Genomic DNA, 24,024 nt, shown 5'->3' on the forward strand with positions numbered 1-24,024 from the left:
AAATAATTTTGGTAGCTGAAGGAAAAACAAATAGGGCAGTAAAATCACCACATGGGTAAAATCCCTAAAAGGTGTCTGGTCCCTAAGCTACAAAACAGCCTGGTCCTTAAGGGGTTAAAGGATCTGGGAATGTTTAGCTTGCAGAAGAGAAGGCTGAGGAGAGACTTAATAGCGGTCTACAAATATCTGAAGGGCTGTCACAGTGCAGAGGGATCAGCACTATTCTCATCTGCACAATGAAAGACTAGAAGCAATGGGATGAAACTGAAAGGGAGGAGACACAGATTAGATATTAGACAGTAAGGTGACCAATGAGTGGAACAGGTTACCATGGGAGGTGGTGAGTTCTCCTTCAATGGAAGTCTTCAAACAAAGGCTGGACAATTATCTGTCTGGGATGATTTAGTGAATTCTGCACTGAGCAGAGGGTTGGACCCGATGACCCTGGAGGTCCCTTCCAACTTTACCATTCTATGATTCTATGATCAGGCGGCCATTGTTAGTTCCACAATACACAGGAGAGAGCATGGAAGCATTTAGCTCCAATCACTGTGTAGTGGCCAGTGCTTGCAACTGCAGGCTCAGCTGTCAATGATTTTAATGAGAGATGCGCCTGCATCTGCCCAGTCGGATCCATCTGATTCCACTCCTCTGTGTATTGGCACTGACGATAGACACCTGATTGGCTGGGGTCTCAAGCGGTGGGCTCAAACTGATTAACTATTGATGACCTATCCTGAGAATAGGTTCTCCAAAGTATTTGCCTGGAAAACCCCTTTTAACTGGAGTCGGAATCCATATTTGTATGCTAAAAAAAACAACTGTATTTCTTTGTAAAAAACACAAAAGCAATTAAGAAAATGTAATAGTTCACCATTGTATAAATATTACAGATTATTTGTAGAAGTTAATCTTTGTGGAGCCTGGATATAAAATATGCTAAAATGTTCTTTCATTTGTTTGTTTAAGTACACGACTGTTACAGATTCTTTTATCCTAGGCCTGGTAATTAACTGGCAATTAAAAGCAAGGATTGTTCCACAAACAAAAGACAAGAAGTGCAGTAGTAGAATCTATTTCATTATAGCAATGCAAACAGTGTTTTCAGTTCAGCTGAGACAGCAGATTAGTTTCCTAACCTATACTGCATAATGGATGGAAGAAACTTAAGGATATACAATGGCTCTAAATAAAAAGGAGCAGTGCAATAATCTATGGATGCGGTCGAATGGTCACTTTAAGTGCTCTTTGCCATGAGCGTATATAGACCGTCCGTGATATACGCTGTGATCTGATGCATTGGATTCCAATGTATCAGATCACATGGCCGTATTCCTGAGACGTAAAAGCGCCCGGCTGGCCAATATAGCGCCGGGCCCAAAAGATAGTCCTGGGACTATCTTTTGGGCTGGAATACGTCGGCCACTGCATGGGCTCCTATGGGTGCCGATGGCAGCGACCGGAGGTGGGAGGGAGTTGAGCAGCGTGGCTCCCTGTGCTCTCCTCAGCCCATGCAGGGTCACCTCTGCTCTACTCCGCTCTCATTCTTTGAAATGGGAGGGGGTGGTATGGGGGCGGAGCTAAGCACCAGCCACCCCACCTCCCCTCATTGCTGGCTGCAGACAAGGGGTGGTACGTGGGTGGATCTAAGCTCACACCCTCTCCCCGCCCCTTGTCCATAGCCATCAATGGGAAGAGGAGGGACAAGACAGTGCTTAGCTCCACCTCCACTCCTCCCATTGCAAAAAACGAGCAGGGAGGAGAGTAGAGGTGAGCCTGCGATAGGGAGGGAGGGGAAAGGGAAGACGGCATGGTGACCTCGGCGCATATGCACCGTGGCCCATGCCATGTGAGAGGGTGCACAAACGTTATATTTGTGCACCTGTTCACAAGCTTCTATGCCCCAGATAATAGTGTATATCGGCCGGCCGTGAATACGCCGGTCAATATACACTCGTGGGAAAGAGCCATAAGGAAGCAATTACCTGTGAGCTAGCGGATGCTCCAAGCTCACGCATTATCCTGATATCTGCCCGGCTGCATGCAAGTGGAGGTACAGCCTGACAATTAGCACTATTACACGAGTGTATTAGCGGCCTAAGGGCTCATGCAAAAAGTTCTATTACTGGATGTGCATGCTATGTAGCCTTAATACAGAGCCCTTATAAGTCTACCTGGTCATAACGTACCTCCAGATGCTTCCGGTTGCATATAAAGACATACAGTTTTTCCCCTTTCATACATAGTTTAGAAGAAAAAAAAATCCTTCCATGTTCCATCCCATTCCTTACATAGACATGTGGCTGCCATCCACGCTGTCAGCTGACTTGGTGATTATTTACAATATAAGGGTGGCTTCACACAAGGCTGTACGCAAAAATGCTCGCAGCAGTGTCGAACAAGATTTGAAGAGGTATATAATCTGTGTTGCACACGTCTTTGTATAGTACTGTACTTTTTGCGCACACAAGGCCAGTTCACACGCATGAGTGACACCCCCTTTCCGTGGATTTAATGGCTATTTAACCCTTTGCAATCCAATTTTGGATTCATGGTTTCCTAGGGGACTTTCTCTTTCCACCATTTTACAATGGCGCCATCTGCTGGCTAGAGCCAGTACGGTGCTATGGGACATGCTGGAGAGGCCCCCGACAAGAGAGCGGCCAGTAATATACAGTAAGAATACCCTGCCGGACGTCTTCCGACATCGGAGCTGTACAGCCTTCAATCAGAATGTCTTTAGACGTCAGACAGTGGATTGGAAAGGGTTAAAGCCTAATAAACTCCCGATGTGTTCTTTTCCCTGAGTTTTGCGCAGTGTCACACCCTTCCCTTTGTGCATTTTCATAACACACACACATATACACTTACCTTCTCTTCCATCACACTTTTAACAAGAATCAACTTCTGAAATAAGTTCAGCTTTTCTTCCCATGCCGCGTGCGTTTCATCAGAAGATATCTGTAAGTTGTAGCCATCCCATGAACTCGGGTTAATCTGAACTTCAAGAGCCCCTGCGAAATTCAGAAGAATGAATATGATGAGATGTTCTCATGCAGCTGGTAGAAGAAGGAAGAATGTGAACTAACCCATGATAATAGGCGTAACATTAGCACTGCTTTATCACAGTCAGGGCACTTTACCATGAGCGTATATTGGCCCGCTGTTTTCACGACCGGCTGATATACGCTTTGATCTGATGCATTGGATTCCAATGCATCAGATCACATGGACGTATTCCTAAGAAATAAAAGCGCCCGGCCAGCCAATATAGCGCGCTTTTACGTAGGGCCCAAAAGATACGTCGGCCGCTGCATGGGCTCCTATGGAAGCCAATGACAGTGGCCGGAGGTGGGAGGGAGTTTAGCAGCTTGTCTGCTAAACTCCCTCCCTCTGCTCTCCTCCCCCCGTGGAGGCCCACCTCTACTCTCCTCGCCGCTGGCTCTTTGCAATGGGAGGTGGTGGGGTTAAGTGCCATCCTGTCCCACCTCCTCTCATTGCTGGCTGTGGAAAAGAGGCGGGATGTGGGCAGGACTAAGCTCCTGCCCTCTCCCCGTCCCTTGTCCACAGCCATCAATGGAAGGAGGAGGGACGAGACAGCACTTAGCTCCACCTCCGCTCCCTCCAATTGCAAAAAACAAGTGGGAAGGAGAGCAGAGGTGAGCCTACGATGGGGAGAGAGGGGAAAGGGGCGACGGCATGATAGTCTCGGCGTATATGCGCCGGGACCCATTCCATCTGAATGGGTGCACAAACATTTGATTTGTGCACCCCTTCACTAGTTTAATCTCTCCCAACGTAGCGTATATCAGGCGGCCGTGAAAACTGCGACCGATATACGCTTGTGGGAAAGAAGCCTGAATATGTAAAATGCCTAAAGTGATGGGATGTTTTCTTAACTCAAGAACTATAATGCTTTCAACTCTCTGCTTCACTACAGGCAAATTATAGCAGCTATTTGCCTCAAACTTACATCTTTTAGCACAAGAGGTTGATATTTTCCTGTTCGATCTTGATTAAATAATTTTCCCTTTCCTCCCAAAGGAAGACAGAATTAATCCTCTGAATCTCACCTAATTATATAGTTCTACGGAGGTTATAAATATTATAAGATATCACTAGCATTATAATATACCAAATCCTAATATATTGACTCTCCAGACAATCTGCTTGTTTCTATCACTATCATTTCTATCGTTCTATCCATAACATTTTGTTTTAATTTAAAAGAGTGCAAAATCCAATTATAGTGATTAGAAGTAAAATAGCTCTAATTCCTCTCCAGGGAGATCCTAGTATAAGAAGTACAATAGGGGTGAGTATGTTTACTTCTAAGGGTGGCTAAGAGAGCAACTATCTTTGTCTTCGTTAATAGAAACTATGTAGCTTTTCCCTTTTCATTAAATAACTTGCTATCTCCCATACAGTGCTGGACTGGGGCATCTTAAAGCCATCAAGAGACAAAACAATCAAAGGTGCCCCTTCTATGCTTTAGCACAACCTTCTACAGTATACAGCAATTAACCTATTTATTCAAAAGGGTCAATATGTCATTTGTGATATACCTAAATCAGCAATTAACCTCTCCTGCGCTGTCCGGGGCTCCACTGCATCTTCTCCCTGGGTCCCGGCACTGATCTTCTTCTTCTCTTCTGGACGGCGATTGAAAAATCCCCGCCTCCTGGAAGTGCCAACTGTGGTTGGCTGACCCTTAGCCAATCACAGCTAGCAGTCGATGAATGGCTGTGATTGGTTAATGGAGCTCTGGCTGTGATTGGTTAAGTGTCATCCAATCACAGCCAGCGCTTTCAGGAGGCGGGGATGTTTCAATCCCTGGCCAGAAGATGATGAAGAGAAAAAAATAAATTTTATATTTTTTTACACTAAAAGGGATGATTTTTCAGGGAAGAGCTTATATTTAAAGCTCTTCCCTTAAAAATCACTTCAGGGGTGACGGCAGACCATTGCCTTCAATGGAGCCTTTGGCAACAGCCGCGGCTCCATTGAAGGCAATGCGTGCAGGACCTATGGTGCACGCATGTCCTATCTTTACAGGCGCAAACATGGACATGTGAACACACCACAGGGAATGTAGTGGTTGTAATAGATGACATGGCCGTGCATGCATGCACATAAACACGCATGTGTGAAGGCTCCTATAGTGTATTAAGTATTAATAATATTTGTACATTCACACTGACCTAAATGGATGACAATAGGAGCTGATAATATATCTACTTTTAATCCTTTGAAACAAGGCAGTATCTCTTCGAGGTCACAACAACTATTCCAAAGAACATCGTAAAGCCAAGGAACATCTGGTTTACTTGGGCGCTCCTAAGGAAAGGGGAAAAAAGTGTCATGATAATCATTTATTGTAATAATTGCAAAATAATAAATTCCCAAAGCAAAAGTTGATAAATATTTTATAAAATTTTATAACAATTTTTGATAAAATTTGTACATTATAAGACTCACTGACTGTGTAGATAATTTATCATGTAGATATAAACATACAACAATTATGTCTTCCCTATAGATTTAAAGATTATTTTTAGAGATGAGCGAGTATACTCGCTAAAGGCAATTGCTCGAGCGAGCATTGCCTTTAGCGAGTACCTGCCCGCTCGAGACTGGAGGTTCGGGTGCTGGCGGCAGGCAGGGAGCTGCGGGGGAGAGCGGGGCGGAAAAGAGGGGAGATCTCTCTCTCCCTCTCCCCCCCCCCCCCCACGCTCCCCCCCTGCTGACAGCCGCTACTCACCGCTCCCCCGCGCCGACACCCGAACCTTCAGTCTCGAGCGGGGAGATACTCGCTAAGGGCAATGCTCGCTCGAGCAATTGCCTTTAGCGAGTATACTCGCTCATCTCTATTATTTTTTGATCTATTCATTTTAATGAAGTCAAACAAATTATCATTTTATATCTAAGTCAATTTTTAAGAACAGAAATGTCCCTTTGAGTTAGAAGATCTCAAGTTATTACAGTTCCATCTGAATATAAAGATCTCTATTTTGGAGGCAATTTTTGCTTTAGAGCCTTAAAGGGGTTGTCCCGCGGCAGCAAGTGGGTCTATACACTTCTGTATGGCCATAATAATGCACTTTGTAATGTACATTGTGCATTAATTATGAGCCATACAGAAGTTATTCACTTACCTGCTCCGTTGCTAGCATCCTCGTTTCCATGGAGCCCGCCTAATTTTCGGCGTCTAATGGCCAAATTAGACGCGCTTGCGCAGTCCGGGTCTTCTTCTCTTCTCAATGGGGCCGCTCGTGCAGGATGCCGGCTCCGTGTAGCTCCGCCCCGTCACGTGCCGATTCTAGCCAATCAGGAGGCTGGAATCGGCAATGGACAGAAGCCCTGCGGTCCATCGAGGGAGAAGATCCCGGTGGCCATCTTCAAACGGTAAGTAAGAAGTCACCGGAGCGCGGGGATTCAGGTAAGCGCTGTGCGGTTTTTTTTTTTAGGTCCCTGCATCGGGGTTGTCTCGCGCCGAACGGGGGGGGGGTTGAAAAAAAAAAAAAAACCTTTCGGCGCGGGACAACCCCTTTAATAGTCTTTTTGCTTAAAGCACCATGAATGCCCTGAATATGGATGCTTAACTTGAGTCAGTCTTCTTCTTAGTGGGAGTATCACACTTTATTTACAAGTGTGGGGACTCCGCTAGGATTTGACTGACTTGACTTTTCATCCTTTTCACCCTATCATAACTTTGCACTTTATTTTTGACCTGGTTATATTGAAGGAACTAAGCTATTTAGTTGATGTACTCCTTCTGTAATTGAGCATATAAATTTTGCATATCAGCTCTAGAGATGAGCGAGCACCAAAATGCTCGGGTGCTCGTTACTCGAGACGAACTTTTCGCGATGCTCGAGGGTTCGTTTCCACTAACGAACCCCATTGAAGTCAATGGGCGACCCGAGCATTTTTGTATATCGCTGATGCTCGCTAAGGTTTTCATTTGTGAAAATCTGGGCAATTCAAGAAAGTGATGGGAACGACACAGAAACGGATAGGGCAGGCGAGGGGCTACATGTTGGGCTGCATCTCAAGTTCCCAGGTCCCACTATTAAGCCACAATAGTGGCAAGAGTGCCCCCCCCCTCCCAACAATTTTTACTTCTGAAAAACCCTCATTAGCAAGGCATACCTTAGCTAAGCACCACACTACCTCCAACAAAGCACAATCACTGCCTGCATGACACTCCGCTACCACTTCTCCTGGGTTACATGCTGCCCAACACCCCTGCACGACCCAGTGTCCACACCGCACACCAAAGTGTCCCTGCGTAGCCTTCAGCTGCCCTCATGCCACACACTGGCCTCATAGCCACACCACCCTCATGTCTATTTATAAGTGCGTCTGCCATGAGGAGGAACCGCAGGCACACACTGCAGAGGGTTGGCACGGCTAGGCAGCGACCCTCTTTAAAAGGGGCAGGGCGATAGCCCACAATGCTGTACAGAAGCAATGAGAAATCCAATCCTGTGCCACCTCCATCAGGAGCTGTACACGTGGGCATAGCAATGGGGAACCCATGTGCCACACACTATTCATTCTGTCAAGGTGTCTGCATGCCCCAGTCAGACCGCGTTTTTTTTTATAAATAGTCACAGGCAGGTACAACTCCGCAATGGGAATTCCGTGTGCACCCACAGCATGGGTGGCTCCCTGGAACCCACCGGCGGTACATAAATATATCCCATTGCATTGCCCATCACAGCTGAGGTAACGTCAGGTTTAATGCAGGTGGGCTTCGGCCCACACTGCATGCCCCAGTCAGACTGGGGTTCTTTAGAAGTGGACATATGCAGTTACAACTCCGTGTGGACCGACAAGATGGGTGGGTCCCAGGAAGCCACCGGCGGTACATAAATATATCCCATTGCATTGCCCATCACAGCTGAGGTAACGTCAGGTTTAATGCAGGTGGGCTTCGGCCCACACTGCATGCCCCAGTCAGACTGGGGTTCTTTAGAAGTAGACACATGCAGTTACAACTCCGTGTGGACCGACAGCATGGGTGGGTTCCAGGAAGCCACCGGCGGTACATAAATATATCCCATTGCATTGCCCATCACAGCTGAGGTAACGTCAGGTTTAATGCAGGTGGGCTTCGGCCCACACTGCAGGCCCCAGTCAGACTAGGGTTCTTTATAAGTAGACACAGGCAGTCACAACTCCGTGTGGACCTACAGCATGGGTGGGTCCCAGGAAGCCACCGGCGGTACATAAATATATCCCATTGCAGTGCCCTGGACAGCAAAGCTAACGTCAGATTAAATGCAGGTGGGCTTCGGCGGTACATTAATGTATCTCATTGCAGTGCCCTGCTCAGCAGAGCTAACGTCACATACAATACAGGTGTGCTTCGGCCCACAGTGCATGCCCTTGTCAGAGTGGTAATATGTACCTTAACAGTAACCGCGTTGGTGGGAATGTGGTGGCGACTGCGGACCTAGTAGCGCGGTTTTATTTAGTTGGTTTTCGGAATGTGGCCAGGATTAAGTGGGCCGTGGTGGGGGGATGGTGGGGGGGCTCTCTTGTTGTGTCGGTAAAGGTGAAATTCTTGGACTGCCACCAGACGGAGCTATGCAAAAGGTATTTGCCAAGAATGTTTTCATTGTTGGAGGAGGATGTTTTTGAGGCACTACGTGTCCGTGGTTATATGCACCTTAACAGTAACCGCGTTGGTGGGAAATGGCCTTGCCGCCATCATGTCTTTTGGAAGCCTCCGTTTCCACACCCCAGTGACATAGCATTAGCAGCGGTATAGGTGGAGCCCAGAATTAGTAACATTTCAGCGGTAGCATTAGGGACAGGCCCCAGTAACATATCACTAGCAGCAGTATAGGGGGAGCACAGTATTAGTTCCATTTCAGTAGTAGTAGCAGTCCAGACAGGCCCCAGTAACAATTCCGAAGCAGCAGTATAGGGGGAGCACAGTATTAGTTCCATTTCAGTAATAGTAGCAGTCTAGACAGGCCCCAGTATCATATCACTAGCAGCAGTATAGGGGGGGGCACAGTATTAGTTCCATTTCAGTAGTAGTAGCAGTCTGGACAGGCCACAGTAACATTCCCGTTGCAGCAGTTTAGGGAGATAACAGTCTCTTGCACATTTCAGTAGTTGCAGTATAGACAAGGCCCCAGTTACATTTATGTAGCAAAGGTGTAGGCCAACCCCACACACCTTGCTGTACCATGAGTGCAGGCGAAGCCCATAAAAATTACTAGGATTACACTGTAAGCGAGGGCCCAAAAAAATTGGTGTACCAACAGTACTAATGTACCTCAGAAAAATTGCCCATGCCCAACCAAGAGGGCAGGTGAAACCCATTAATCGCTTTGGTTAATGTGGCTTAATTTGTACCTAGGCCTGGAGGCAGCCCAGTTAAAAAAAAAATTGGTTCAGGTGCAAGTTTTAACGCTTTAATGAGAATTGAAACGTATTAACATTGTTTACTAAAGTCATATGACTGAGCCTTGTGGGCCTAAGAAAAATTGTCCGTTCGGCGTGATTACGTGAGGTTTCAGGAGGAGGAGGATGAATATAATACACAGATTGATGAAGCTAAAAGGTCCCCGTTTTTGATGGTGATAGAGAACGATGCTTCCATCCGCGGGTGCTGTCTACGTATTGTTTAGGTACCGCTGCTGTCCGCTGGTGGAGAAGAGAAGTCTGGGGAAATCCAGGCTTTGTTCATCTTTATGAGTGTAAGCCTGTCGGCACTGTCAGTTGACAGGTGGGTATGCTTATCCGTGATGATTCCCCCAGCCGCACTAAACACACTCTCTGACAAGACGCTAGCCGCAGGACAAGCAAGCACCTCCAGGGCATACAGCGCGAGTTCAGGCCACGTGTCCAGCTTTGACACCCAGTAGTTGTAGGGGGCAGAGGCGTCATGGAGGACAGTCGTGCGATCGGCTGCGTACTCCCTCACCATCCTTTTACAGTGCTCCCGCCGACTCAGCCTTGACTGGGGAGCGGTGACACAGTCTTGCTGGGGAGCCATAAAGCTGGCAAAGGCCTTGGAGAGTGTTCCCCTGCCTGCGCTGTACATGCTGCCTGATCTCCGTGCCTCCCCTGCTACCTGGCCCTCGGAACTGCGCCTTCGGCCACTAGCGCTGTCGGATGGGAATTTTACCATCAGTTTGTCCGCCAGGGTCCTGTGGTATAGCATCACTCTCGAACCCCTTTCCTCTTCGGGTATGAGAGTGGAAAGGTTCTCCTTATAGCGTGGGTCGAGCAGTGTGTACACCCAGTAATCCGTAGTGGCCAGAATGCGTGTAACGCGAGGGTCACGAGAAAGGCATCCTAATATGAAGTCCGCCATGTGTGCAGGGTACCTGTACGCAACACATGGCTGTCCTCACTAGGAAGATCACTTTCAGGATCCTCCTCCTCCTCAGGCCATACACGCTGAAAGGATGACAGGCAAGCAGCATGGGTACCCTCAGCAGTGGGCCAAGCTGTCTCTTCCCCCTCCTCCTCATGCTCCTCCCCCTCCTCTTCAACGCGCTGAGATATAGACATGAGGGTGCTCGGACTATCCAGCGACATACTGTCTTCCCCTGCCTCCGTTTACGAGCGCAAAGCGTCTGCCTTTATGCTTTGCAGGGAACTTCTCAAGAGGCATAGCAGAGGAATGGTGACGCTAATGATTGCAGCATCGCCGCTCACCACCTGGGTAGACTCCTCAAACTTTCCAAGGACCTGGCAGATGTCTGCCAACCAGGCCCACTCTTCTGAAAAGAATTGAGGAGGCTGACTCCCACTGCGCCGCCCACGTTGGAGTTGGTATTCCACTATAGCTCTACGCTGCTCATAGAGCCTGGCCAACATGTGGAGCGTAGAGTTCCACCGAGTGGGCACGTCGCACAGCAGTCGGTGCACTGGCAGATTAAACCGATGTTGCAGGGTCCGCAGGGTGGCAGCATCCGTCTTGGACTTGCGGAAATGTGCGCTGAGCCGGCACACCTTTCCGAGCAGGTCTGCAAGCGTGGGTAGCTTTTCAGAAAGCGCTGAACCACCAAATTAAAGACGTGGGCCAGGCATGGCACGTGCATGAGGCTGCCGAGCTGCAGAGCCGCCACCAGGTTACGGCCGTTGTCACACACGACCATGCCCGGTTGGAGGCTCAGCGGCAAAAGCCAGCGGTCGGTCTGCTCTGTCAGACCCTGCAGCAGTTCGTGGGCCGTGTGCCTCTTCTCTCCTAAGCTGAGTAGTTTCAGCACGGCCTGCTGGCGCTTGCCCACCGCTGTGCTGCCACCCCGCGCGACACCGACTGGTGGCGACGTGCTGCTGCTGACACATCTTGATTGCGAGACAGAGGTTGCGTTGGAGGAGGAGGAGGGTGGTTTAGTGGAGGAAGCATACACCGCCGCAGATACCAGCACCGAGCTGGGGCCCGCAATTCTGGGGGTGGGTAGGACGTGAGTGTTCCCAGGCTCTGACTCGGTCCCAGCCTACACTAAATTCACCCAATGTGCCGTCAGGGAGATATAGTGGCCCTGCCCACCTGTGCTTGTCCACGTGTCCATTGTTAAGTGGACCTTGGCAGTAACCGCGTTGGTGAGGGCGCGTACAATGTCGCGGGAGACGTGGTCATGCAGGGCTGGGACGGCACATCGGGAAAAGTAGTGGCGACTGGGAACCGAGTAGCGCGGGGCCGCTGCCGCCATCATGTTTTTGAAAGCCTCCGTTTCCACAAGCCTATACGGCAGCATCTCCAGGCTGATAAATTTGGCTATGTGCACGTTTAACGCTTGAGCGTGCGGGTGCATGGCGGCGTACTTGCGCTTGCGCTCAAACAGTTGCGCTAGCGACGGCTGGACGCTGCGTGAGAGACATTGCTGGATGGGGCCGAGGACAGCGGAGGTGAGGGTGTGGGTGCAGGCCGGGAGACGGTAGTGCCTGTGTCCTGAGAGGGGGGTTGGATCTCAGTGGCAGGTTGGGGCACAGGGGGAGAGGCAGTGGTGCCTCCTGATTGGCTGGAATCAGCACACGTGACGGGGCGGAGCTACGCGATGACGCGTAGAAGGAGGTGGAGCCAGAACGCCGCTGCTGCCGAACTGAGCCGAAGGCAGAAGACCTTCTGCGCAAGCGCGTCTAATCGGGCGATTAGACGCTGAAATTAGACGGAGACATGGAGACGGGGACGCCAGCGCAGGGAAGGTAAGTGAATAACTTCTGTATGGCTCATATTTAATGCACGATGTATATTACAAAGTGCATTAATATGGCCATACAGAAGTGTATAACCCCACTTGCTTTCGCGAGACAACCCCTTTAATTGTGAGATGAATCTGGGGACCTCTGAAACTTGCCTCTCTCCTAATCCCGCAGCAGTCGGCTGCGATACACCTGGATCAGGAGTTCGGCCTGTTCCCACACCCTGACTTGGGCCTCCGCGTCCTCGCCCGCGTCCACGTCCTCTAGGCCTACCCCTACCCCTCAGCATGGTGTATTACGAGTAGAGCAGAAACAGAACGCTGTAATTAAATGTGCCGCTTATTGGCCTGTGGTTGGAGGCTGACTTCACTTCCAGAAAAAGCCAAAAATACAATACCTGAATGTCTGCAAAGCAGACACGGTCGCCATAGGCACAATCGCCGTAGGGCAGGCACAATGGCCATAAGCCCTGAAGATATGCAATCAGCTAGACAATAATGTGGAGGAGCAGCTTGTTCCTGGCAGGCTAATATGCAGTCTCCCAGTCAACCCAGCCCAGATTGGGGAGGAGCGACTGCATATACTAATAGCCTGCACATGTGAACGATACCAAAGATGTCAGCCATAGATGGGTGGTGACCCACCATACAGGATATCAACCCTGGCTGATATAACAGCGGGTTGCCCTGTATCTCCAAGGTGGGCCACACTGGCTGACATCTTGGGCTTCCCCACCAACTAGCAAACTACATACAAAAGTACTAATGCATACTAATAAAATGCGGGTGTTGGTACTGCATTTTGGCCAAAACGCATAGGCTGATGGGCCGCGCCGAGGCCACACCGCTTCCGTCAGTACCTACGCTAACTCACGATAAATTACATAAAATCACAGAGGTGAGGAAAAAAAAACAAACAAACACATTATTCACAGAAAAAGCCAAAAATACAATACCTGAATGTCTGCAAAGCAGACACGGTCGCCATAGGCACGATTGCCATAAGGCAGGCACAATCGCCGTAGGGCAGGCACAATGGCCTTAAGCCCTGAAGATATGCAGTCAGCCAGACAATAATGTGGAGAAGCAGCTTGTTCCTGGCAGGCTAATATGCAGTCACCCACTCAACCCAGCCCAGATTGGGGAGGAGTGACTGCATATACTAATAGCCTGCACATGTGAACGATACCAAAGATGTCAGCCATAGATGGGTGGTGACCCACCATACAGGATATCAACCCTGGCTGATATAACAGCGGGTTGCCCTGTATCTCTAAAGTGGGCCACACTAGCTGACATCTTGGGCTCCCCCACCAACTAGCAAACTACATACAATGGCCATTGCGCCTGCCCTACGGCGATTGTGCCAGTGGCGATTGTGCCTGCCTTATGGTGATCGTGCCTATGGTGACCGTGTCTGCTTTGCAGACCTTCAGGTATTGTATTTTTGGCTTTTTCTGTGAATAATGTGTTTGTTTGGTTTTTTTTTCCCTCACCTCTGTGACTTCACTTACAGAACGCACAGCAGAACCAGCAAACAATTTTGCGCAAGCCTGCACTGTGACGTAGGTGCGTATGACTCAGCTAGTGGAATTCACAGCGCAGAAGCAGTCAAGCCTGCTGTAACGCTTAGCTGCGTATTAATTAGGACTACTACCCCCAGCAGACACGCAGTACACTGAAGACGGTCACAGGCAGCTCAAATATACTATTTTCCCCCAATTTTTTTGAAAAAGCCCACTGCCTATATAGCCTGTATATCTCTTTCACCTTTCCCTCTTTCCCTGCCTCACCAGTACTGGCCCTATACTCTGTACAATGACTGCAGACTGAGGACGCAATGCTCTGCACGCCCGATATACAAAAAAAAATAAATTGTGCAACACTGCTAAAAGCAGCCTCAACAGTACTGCACACGGTCAGATGTGGCCCTAAGAAGGACCGTTGGGGTTCTTGAAGCCTACACTAACTCCTAACACTCTCCCTATAGAAGCTCCAACATGATAGCACTTCCCCTCAGCTATGTCAGAACGCATCTGTGGCGAGCCACGGGAGGGGCAGATTTAAATACTCGGGGGACACCTGATCTCGCCAGCCACTCACTGCAGGGGGGTGGTATAGGGCTTGAACGTCACAGGGGGAAGTTGTAATGCCTTCCCTGTCTTTCTATTGGCCAGAAAAGCGCGCTAACGTCTCAGAGATGAAAGTGAAAGTAACTCGAACACCGCGTGGTACTCGTCACGAGTAACGAGCATCTCGAACACCCTAATACTCGAACGAGTATCAAGCTCGGACGAGTACGTTCGCTCATCTCTAATCAGCTCTTTTAGACACCTACAGGATTTTGCAACCTACTAGATGAGAATCGTTATCATTGTTTTGAGTTATCAGAAGTACCTAGGTGTTAGGTTTTCATATTCCATCACACCAAGTGTTGTTGGTTGGTGTGACTAATAGGTGGATTCAATTTTATGTGTCCTGTTTGTCACATAGCCATGTTTTTAAATTTATTAATAAAGTTGTTTTTTAAGGAGTTGTTTTCTGTGAATCCCTTCTGGAAGGGGAGTGATGACGCCCACGACTAGAGATGAGCGAGTATACTCGCTAAGGCACATTACTTGAGCGAGTAGCGCCTTAGCCGAGTATCTCCCCGCTCATCTCTAAAGATTCAGGGACCGGTGCAGGTGACAGGGGGGGGGGGAGAGAGATCTCCCCTCCGTTCCTCCCCACTCTTCCCCGCCTCTCCCCGCCCCCCCCCCCCCCCCCCAGCCGGCCCCCGAATATACTCGCTCATCTCTACCCACGACCCGTCACTTGGTCATGTGAGCACAACAGCTATTCATCGGCTAAAAGGGAACTGGTGCTTTGCTGCAGCAATTACATGGCTATTTTGTTGGGGACATCATCGCCGGCTCGCTGCACCCAGTAAAAACCAACAGGGACTGGAAAGTTGGCAAGGATGGGGGAGCACAGAATGGTGAGTATGTAATCTGTTATATTACTACTACAGGCTGATCAAAGTTTTACAGAATATTATATTCCCAAATAAACCTTTAAAATATGAAAAATGTATCAAATGCTGTATGATGGTAATAAATGTGTTGCATCTTTATATATGTGGAGTCACTTTGCTCCTGGAATGAGATTAGGACACGTTTAATGACTTTAAAAAGTTGCATGACATAAATGTCCCTAAAAGCTTTATTAGACTCAAACTCACCCCTTGATTTAGACATTTTTAAAAAGTGGAATAAAAAAGCGTAACATTTATTCTTTTTGGTACAAATCAACAGTAAATTTGTCGAAACTGATCTGTACAAAAAAGGCGCAACTTATACCACAATTCTAGCAAAACAGAATTAATAAATGTGCCTGATAGAAAACATAACTGGTCAGATATATAAATCCTGTCTAAGGCCAGGCTCACACGAGCGTATGATTACCACATATTGAGCGCGCCATACACGCATGTGAAATGCGGTAATTCGAAGACAATCAAATACATTGCCATACACCGTTCCGCTCACATTTGCGTGTTCAGAGACAGCCCATTGTTCTCTTTGGGTGCCTGCAATAAATACCAAGCAAAACAAAGTCATCTTCACTTCGCTACACCTAAGTGACTAGGCCACACATATTTCAACATTTCAACCAATCATTGAGAGAACCAAGAGCCGACAAATTGATTTATCTCCTAGATTTCTGCAGGACTCTTTTTTGGAGATATTTTTTATTTTCTTCACATATATTTAGTGCCCTTAAACCCTTAACGCTACAGGACATACATTTACGTCCTGCAGGTTCGGGGTATGTATGGAGGGGGATTGTGTGTTGATCACGCTCCCTACAATGTAGGTGCTGGCTGTATCTTACAGCTGACACCCGCCCACAGCAGCTTCAATAAGCGGCGCCACTGATAAGAGCTGTTAAGCCTAGAAATGTAGCTGTCAATTCAGACAACAGCATTTAAATGCTTGATCAATGATCGAGGTCCCGTACTGCCCCCTACGATGAGATTGCAGGGTGTATGGCAGCCCAGACCTTCTAAAAGTCCCCAGGGCTGCCATTGCAGGTTGCCTATCAAACCATGCCTGCGTCATGGCTTGATAGATTGCCTGTCAGATAGCAATATATTATATGTCATGTTAAATAGTACCACTGAAAAACACAACTCGTCCTGCAAAGAACAAACCCCCCACTATCTATGTAGATGGATAAAAAAATAGAGTAATGGTTTTTTAAAAGAGAGGAGGAAATATCGAAAATGGAAAAAAAGCAGTGTCCTTAAGGGGATTAAAAAAGTTAATTACATGTAGCTATTTAATTGTAATGGAGCAAATATCTTCATGCCAATTAACCCTTAATAAAGCGTGCCTGCAATTTCAGATCACTTTTCAGAATAAGCTGTTATGTGTGTACATGAGGAATAACACTTTATCTGGCCATTATATGTCCGGCATTTTTACGAGTTTTCCCCTGCTGGCTGCATCTTTAATTTTTAGTACGCTGCTGCAGTGTATCTGAGAGTCATTCTCCTTACTCCTCTACCCTCTTCTTCATAGACTTCTATGGGCAGCATAAGCCAGTAACCCCCTTCACTTACTGTTCTCTGCCTTGTTATACGTTACTATAGACAAACGTCATATGACAATAGTCAGTGGACAGCAAATTAGAAGTCAGGGAGTCCCTAAGTGGCCAACACTCTAGAGGAATTTCTCAGCATTTTGTCTCAAAGAGCATTGACAATTTAATATTTTATAAACCATTAATTAATTGCAATCAGTTGCAACTATCTTTTAGTATTTAAGTCCAATGCAAAAACTTCTCTATGTCTCAAGTGTAGCTGATCATTTTCTGTGATCATACATAGCCAAAACATTCAGTGAATGGTCAAATCGCCTCATTATGGGTTAATGGTTAGATTCTAAAGATGAAGCTTATCGCTGTATTTCCATGAACCCTTTTAGACTTAAGGCTATAGTTTTTGATTCCAGCTATTGAGATAAAATGACATCCTGAATAATCTGCACTAAAAGCATTGAAATCCCACCTTATCTAAGCCTGCAGCCCCTCGAAGGAAGAAATTCCATTCTGAGTCAGTGATTTCTCCTTTCTGTCGCATGATCTCTATGCAGAGCATAAAACTGTAGATAAGCTTGTGCTGCTCGAAGAGACCTCGTGAGACATTTGTGTAGGATGAGAAAAGGGTTTGGGTCAGCAAGGTTGCTAGACGAACATCCAGATGGTCATTCTTCTCAGCGGTCTCAATGGTTGAGTTAAATATCTGCACAAATAAAAAAAACGGCAAATTAAATATGCTGGACAATAATTTAAACCAATCCTGTCTATTAAGGCCTTAGTCAGACGGGCGTTTTTTCGCGCGATTTGCGGATCGCATGACGGATGCGCATCCACAAATCGCGTGACCGGTGCGCGCAAGTCGCCCGCAAATCGCCCGAAAATCTGCTCCTAGCCGCGTTTCATTAGAAACGGGCCGGAGCTGTCCAGCGCATTGCATTCAATGGAGACGGCAATACAGCCGTCTCCATTGAAAGCAATGCGCTGCGGGCGAGCCCGGGATGAATTGTCGGTAAGGGCTTAAATATATAAGCCCTTACCTGCAATTAATCCTAAAATGTGTAAAAATAAAAAATATATATGTACTTACCTTCTCCCGGCAGCTGGAGCTCCGAGCGGCCGTCCTGCAGTGGGTGTGAAGGGGGTGTGAGTCAGACCTGCCCCCTGATTGGCTCAGCGCTGAGCCAATCAGAGGCATGCCTCACTCACACCCATTCATGAATTCATGAATGGATGTGAGTCAGACCTGCCCCTGATTGGCTCAGTGCTGAGAGGCAGCAGTCACTCACCCATTCATGAATTCATGAATGGGTGTGTGAGTGAAACTGGCCTCTGATTGGTCAGGCTGTGACCAATCAGAGGCAGATCATTCAGCAGGCGGGGATTTTAAAGCCCCGCCGGCTGAATAGTGCCGAGAAGCAGTTCAGGAGAACTGACAGCGGCCGCGGCTGGACTCCGGCTGCAGCGGAAAGGTGAGTATACAATTTTTTTTTATTTTAACACATTTTAGGATGAATTGCAGGGAAGGGTTTATATATTTAACCCCTTCCCGACAATTCACCCCGCGCACGCCGGCAGCCCATTGCTTTCAATGGAGCGGCTGTATTGCCGCTCCATTGAATTCAATGGGCAAACATCGTTCTTCTCTGCCACAGCTGTTCCAGCTGTGGCAGAGAAGAATGATTTGTCTTCTATATGTTCTCAATGGGGTCGGCGCTGCTGCCGCCGGCCCCATTGAGCGCATATACAGAAGCGAACAGGAATCGCAGATCGCAGATAGGTGCGATCTGCGATTTTTTGTTCTATAATTTATCGGACGAGCGCATAAAAATGTGTCCGATACCATTGCAAAGCAATGGTTTTTAAAAATCGCCGGACGCATGCGCATGCGCAAATCGCGGCAAAAAACGCCCGTCTGACTAAGCCCTTACAGCAAACAACTCCACAGTATTTCAATGCAATGGGTCAAAAACAAGTTAAAACACACCTCCTGCTATACAATTAATCGGGTCTAATACTTGAAGTTTAACCCTTTGCAATCCAATTTTGGATTCAGGATTTCCTAGGGGGCTTTCTCTTTCTGCTCTTATACAATGGCGCCATCTGCTGGCTAGAGCCAGTATTGGGTTACGGGACATGTTGGAGAGGCCCTCGACAACAGAGCGGCCAGTAATATACAAAAAGAATACCCTGCCGGACATCTTCCGACATCGGAGCTGTACAGTCTTCAATCAGAACGGAAAGGGTTAACTCTCATAGGGAGAAACTGAGTAGGATGAGCAAATAGTCCGGTCTTGCATTCGAATCCCAAAGTACATCGTAAAGTCAGGCAACATGTGGTTGAATTGGGCGCTCTCCCAAACTGTTCCAAAAGTTTCTAAACTTTGCAGCAGCGCAATACACTGAATAACATTAAGTATTGTGCCATGTATTCCGGTGCTACATTGACTTTGTATATAAGTAAACAATTAACAATAAATAAATTAACCTCTTCTGCTTGATCCATTTTCTTTTAATTACTAATTGGGATACCATTTCATTCATATTGTGATCCAGAACTGTATAGTGTCATTTGCTGTATGGGGACCATGCTGTGACACATTTTATGCTACATTAATTAGGTCAGTTTCACACAAGTATCTTACGGATGTATTTATGTGTCGGTAGTACACCGTGTGTTCCCGGCCCAGGATCTATGATGCTTTGAGTTTACATTAGTCAGGCTAGAATACTCGTCTGCGTTACGGGCGCATCAATGCGCCCATCATACTCTCTTATGAAACTGGCCTAAGGCCTCATTCACACGAGTGTGAAGATAACCCCAAAGTTACCTGCACATAAAAATCGTGGCTAACTGTGCAAAAAATAGCGTGAATCGACAATTTCCCATAATGAAGTCCCAAGCTTAGGGCTTTTACCCACTAGCGTTTTTTTTAACGCTGTGATATTGCTGCGTTTTTTTCAATGGGAATCCTAATGTTAAAGGGGTTGTCCCGCGAAACAAAGTGGGTCTATACACTTCTGTATGGCCATATTAATGCACTTTGTAATGTACATTGTGCATTAATTATGAGCCATACAGAAGTTATCAGAAGTTTTTCACTTACCTGTTCCGTTGCTGGCGTCCTCGTCTCCATGGTGCCGACTAATTTTCGGCCTCTAATGGCCAAATTAGCCACGCTTGCGCAGTCCGGGTCTTCTGCTGTCTTCAATGGGGCCGCTCGTGCAGAATGCCGGCTCCGTGTAGCTCCGCCCCGTCACGTGCCGATTCCAGCCAATCAGGAGGCTGGAATCGGCAATGGACCGCACAGAAGCCCTGCGGTCCACAGAGAGAGAGGATCCCGGCGGCCATCTTCAGCAGGTGAGTATGAAGACGCCGGACCGCCGGGATTCAGGTAAGCACTCTCCGGTTTGTTTTTTTAACCCCTGCATCGGGGTTGTCTCGCGCCGAACGGGGGGGGGGGGGGGGGGTTAAAAAAAAAAAAACCCCGTTTCGGCGCGGGACAACCCCTTTAAAATCGCATTGCACAAATTCGCAAGTTGGTCATTAGAAATCCTACTAATGATTTCTAATGTGTAGACTTCAGACACCTGTCTTCTTTTCCGAGTGTTGGACGCAGCTAAACTCCCCCTCGCCTCCCGTTTTTCCAGCTCCCATAGGAATCTATGTAAACTCCTACACTTAGCGCACCAAGGATAGGTCAGGTCTAGTGATGAGCGAGAACACCAGGTGAAGGCTGACACTCGAGCGAGCATCGGTCTTCTTGAATAACTGCATGCTCATCCGAGCAAATGCCGTGGGGGGGGGGGTGGTGGAGGGAGCGGGGGGGAGGGGGGAGAGAGAGATCTCACTCTACCCCCCCACTGTCCCCCACCGCCCACCGCTTGGATGAGTATGCAGATACTCGAGAAGACCGATGCTCGCTTGAGTATCAGCCGTCACCGAGCGTGCTCACTCATCTCTAGTCAGGTCCTATCTTTTCACGCAGCAGGGAATTTCAGTTGCAGGATTTCAGTCGCTCATATCTAATTGTTTTAGGTGTGATTTTTTTTTTTTTCACGCTCCTAAAATTCTTTTGTCTGAACTTTCTATTGAAATCCATTGGTTCTAATTGTCGCGATTTCTTTGCGCTTGTAATTTAGCTGCGCGAACACATCTGTGTGAAGTAGATTCTATTGGAAGGTTCTTGACTCCTGTTCGTATTTATGTATCAATCTTTAAAACCTGGATAATCCCTTTAAAGATCACGTGACGAAATTTGCAAGTAAATTGCATTTGTGATGTCATGGATTTTTTTCTGCTTAACTTCATGTAAAAATTAAATAGCTTTTATGATAAATGTGCAAAAAATAACTGAAAAGATCTAGTTTATAACAGTGACTCCACTTGGAAATTGTGATGAGTGACTTTCTAAGTTACTCTGGAATGAGACCAAGTGTCCAGACCAATATCTGCCAGTTGTGCATTCACTTTCAGTAAAGCCCGGTCATCATGTTATTAGTTTAGTCAGGATTATTTTCTAATACCATCGTTATTTCGGAAATTGCAGTACAGCGCTGTATTATCCCCCAACCTGCAATATCAATAGAAGTATAGAAATTGTGGAAATGGGAAAATCATTTTGTAGCATTGTTTTTTAAACTAAAAATATGAAGAGGTCCTAAATAGAGATGAGCGAGCACGCTCGTTTAAGGCTGATACTCGATCGAGCATCGGTCTTGTCGAGCAACTGCTTACTCGTCTGAGCACCATGCAAGGGGGCGGGGCGGGGGGGAGGAGAGAAAGAGAGATCTCTCTCACTCCCTCTCCCGCCGCCCGGATGAGTAAGCAGTTACTCGAAAAGACCGATGCTCTCGAGTATCAGCCGTAAACGAGCGTGCTCGCTCATCCCTAGTCCTAAAGGTTATTGCATGATACTGAACATATCAGCATGACCGCAGAGAACCCCTCCATCTGAATAGATACACACAAGCATTATATAAATGTGTCTCTGCTTTTATCTGACACATACATTTCTATCACTAGGGCAAGTGTAGAATCTAGTTTCATACTGCGACTGATAAAAGCCTGGCTCAATGAAGAATGCTTTATGCAGATAACTGAATGAATATTTAACATACTTGTTTGAAGTACTTCAATGAGAATTGATACATTGGATCTATTTCTGAGAGACTTGAAATCACAAAGTAGATGACAGATCCCTGGGTGGCAACTGTCCTGTACTTCTCTCGAGCTGTGTTTATCTTTTGTTCTGTGGCTTCGGCTTCTACTAGTCGAGTCTTAATCGCTGCTGAAGTTATCTAGAATGGTAGAGGAAAAAGGACTGGAAAGTAGTGATTTGCAAATACAAACCCAAATCCAAAAAAAGTTGGAACACTGTGAAAAATATAAAATAAATGTAAAGAAAAAAATAACGCAATAGTTTGGAAATCTCATCTAACCATATTTTATTCACAACAGAACAAAGAACACATATCAGATGTTGAATGTGAGACGTTTATCCATTTCATTAACCCCTTAGTGACGGAGCTTTTTTGCTTTTTTCAATTTTTGTTTTTTCCTACTCCCTTTTAAAAAATCGTAGCTCCTTTATTTATCCATCAATGTAGCAGTATGAGGGCTTGTTTTTTGCGGGATGAGTTGTATTTTTCAGTGGCACTATTTATTGTACCCTATAATGTACTGAAAAACTTTTTAAAAATTCCAAGCGGAGAGAAATGGAAAAAAAATGACATTCCACCATCTTTCGGTGCGTCCTGTTTCTACGGAGCACAAACTGCAACAAAAACGACCTGATATTTTTATTCTACAAGTCAGTATGATTACTACGATACCAAACTTATATAGTATTGTTTTTGCTGTAGTACTTGTATATATATATATATATATATATATTTTTTTTTTTTTTAAGATATTTAATTTTTTTCAATTATTTTCCGCGGTCATTTTGTGCGCGCGATAACTTTTTTATTTGTCTGTCGACGTAGTTGAGCGAGGGCTCATTTTTTGCGGGATGTCCTGAAGTTTCCGATAGTATCAATTTGGAATACATACAACTTTTTGATCGCTTTTTATTGCATCTTTCTTGAAGACAGGGTAACTGAAAAAAGTGTATTTCTGGCATTCTTTATTTTTTTTTTCGGACAATGTTCACCGTGCAGGAAAAATAATGCACCACTTTGATAGATCGGACTTTTACGGACGCGGCGATATCAAATACATACTTTTATTTTATGATTTAGATTTTTTAATAATAGATATGGCAAAAGGGCGGTGGTTTAAACTTTTATAACTTTTTTTTTTTTTAACAATTAAAAAAACTTTATTGATTTTTTTTTTTTACTTTACTTTGAAGTCCTCCTGGGGGACTTTAACATGCGATGCTTTGATCGCTCCTGCAGTATGACGTAATGCTATAGCATTACGTCATACTGCTTTTTGACAGGCAGTCTATCAAGCCACCCTGTGTGGATGGCTTGATAGGCAGTCTGTTAAGGCAGCCCTGGGGCCATTCATTAGGCCCCCGGCTGCCATGACACCTGCACGGCTTCCCCGATATCACCGCGGGGGGGCCGTGCGGGACCCCCGAACAGCGTTCGGGGGATTTAAATGCCGCTGTCAGAATTGACAGCGGCATTTAAAGGGTTTATAGTCACGATCGGCCGTATGGCCGAGCGCGGCTATTGCCCGCGGGTGTCAGCTGTAATAAATAGCTGACGCCCGCGCTGTATGGAGGGAGATAGCGCCGCTACCTCCCTCCATACACGTCCTGCAACAGCAGGACGTAGTTTTACGATAGCGCCGTCACTAAGGGGTTAAAGAAAATTAGCTCATTTTGAAATTGATGGCAGCAACACATCTCACAAAAGTTGGGACAGGGGTAACAAAAGGCTGGAAAAGTGGGTGGTACTAATGAAGAAGAACTGGAAGGTCAATTTTACACTAAGTCGCACAACTGTGTATAAAAAGAACATGTTAGAGAGGCAGAGTCTATCAGAAGCAAAGATGGGGGGGGGGGGGTTACCAAGCTGTGAAAAACTGCGTCTAAAAATTATGGAACAATTTCAGAAAAATGCTCCTCATTGTAAAATTGCGAAGACTTTCAATATACCTCCATCTATAGTACATGATATAATCAAAAGATTCAGAAAATCTGGAGAAATTTAAAAAAATAAGAGACAAGGTCAATACTGGATGCTCAAAATCTATGGGCCCTCAGGGTGCATTCGCATGCGCACAAAACCGCGTACCAACGTACGTGCACAAACA

General features: G+C 46.6%; 1 protein-coding gene across 2 annotated transcripts in view; it reads right to left on the reverse strand.

The window, feature by feature from the left end:
- Window positions 1-24,024, reverse strand: part of DNAH6 (dynein axonemal heavy chain 6) — a 286,055-nt gene that overhangs the window by 69,774 nt on the left and 192,257 nt on the right. For both annotated transcript variants that reach the window (XM_066574325.1, XM_066574326.1), the window contains 4 exons: window positions 21,876-22,055; window positions 17,227-17,460; window positions 5,202-5,337; window positions 2,872-3,014 (listed from right to left, as the gene is read on the reverse strand). In XM_066574325.1, the coding sequence (XP_066430422.1) occupies window positions 2,872-3,014; window positions 5,202-5,337; window positions 17,227-17,460; window positions 21,876-22,055 (693 nt within the window). The remainder of the gene's footprint in view (window positions 1-2,871; window positions 3,015-5,201; window positions 5,338-17,226; window positions 17,461-21,875; window positions 22,056-24,024) is intronic.

This window comes from Eleutherodactylus coqui, chromosome 7 (genome assembly GCF_035609145.1).
Source record: "Eleutherodactylus coqui strain aEleCoq1 chromosome 7, aEleCoq1.hap1, whole genome shotgun sequence".
NCBI classification, from domain to species: domain Eukaryota; kingdom Metazoa; phylum Chordata; class Amphibia; order Anura; family Eleutherodactylidae; genus Eleutherodactylus; species Eleutherodactylus coqui.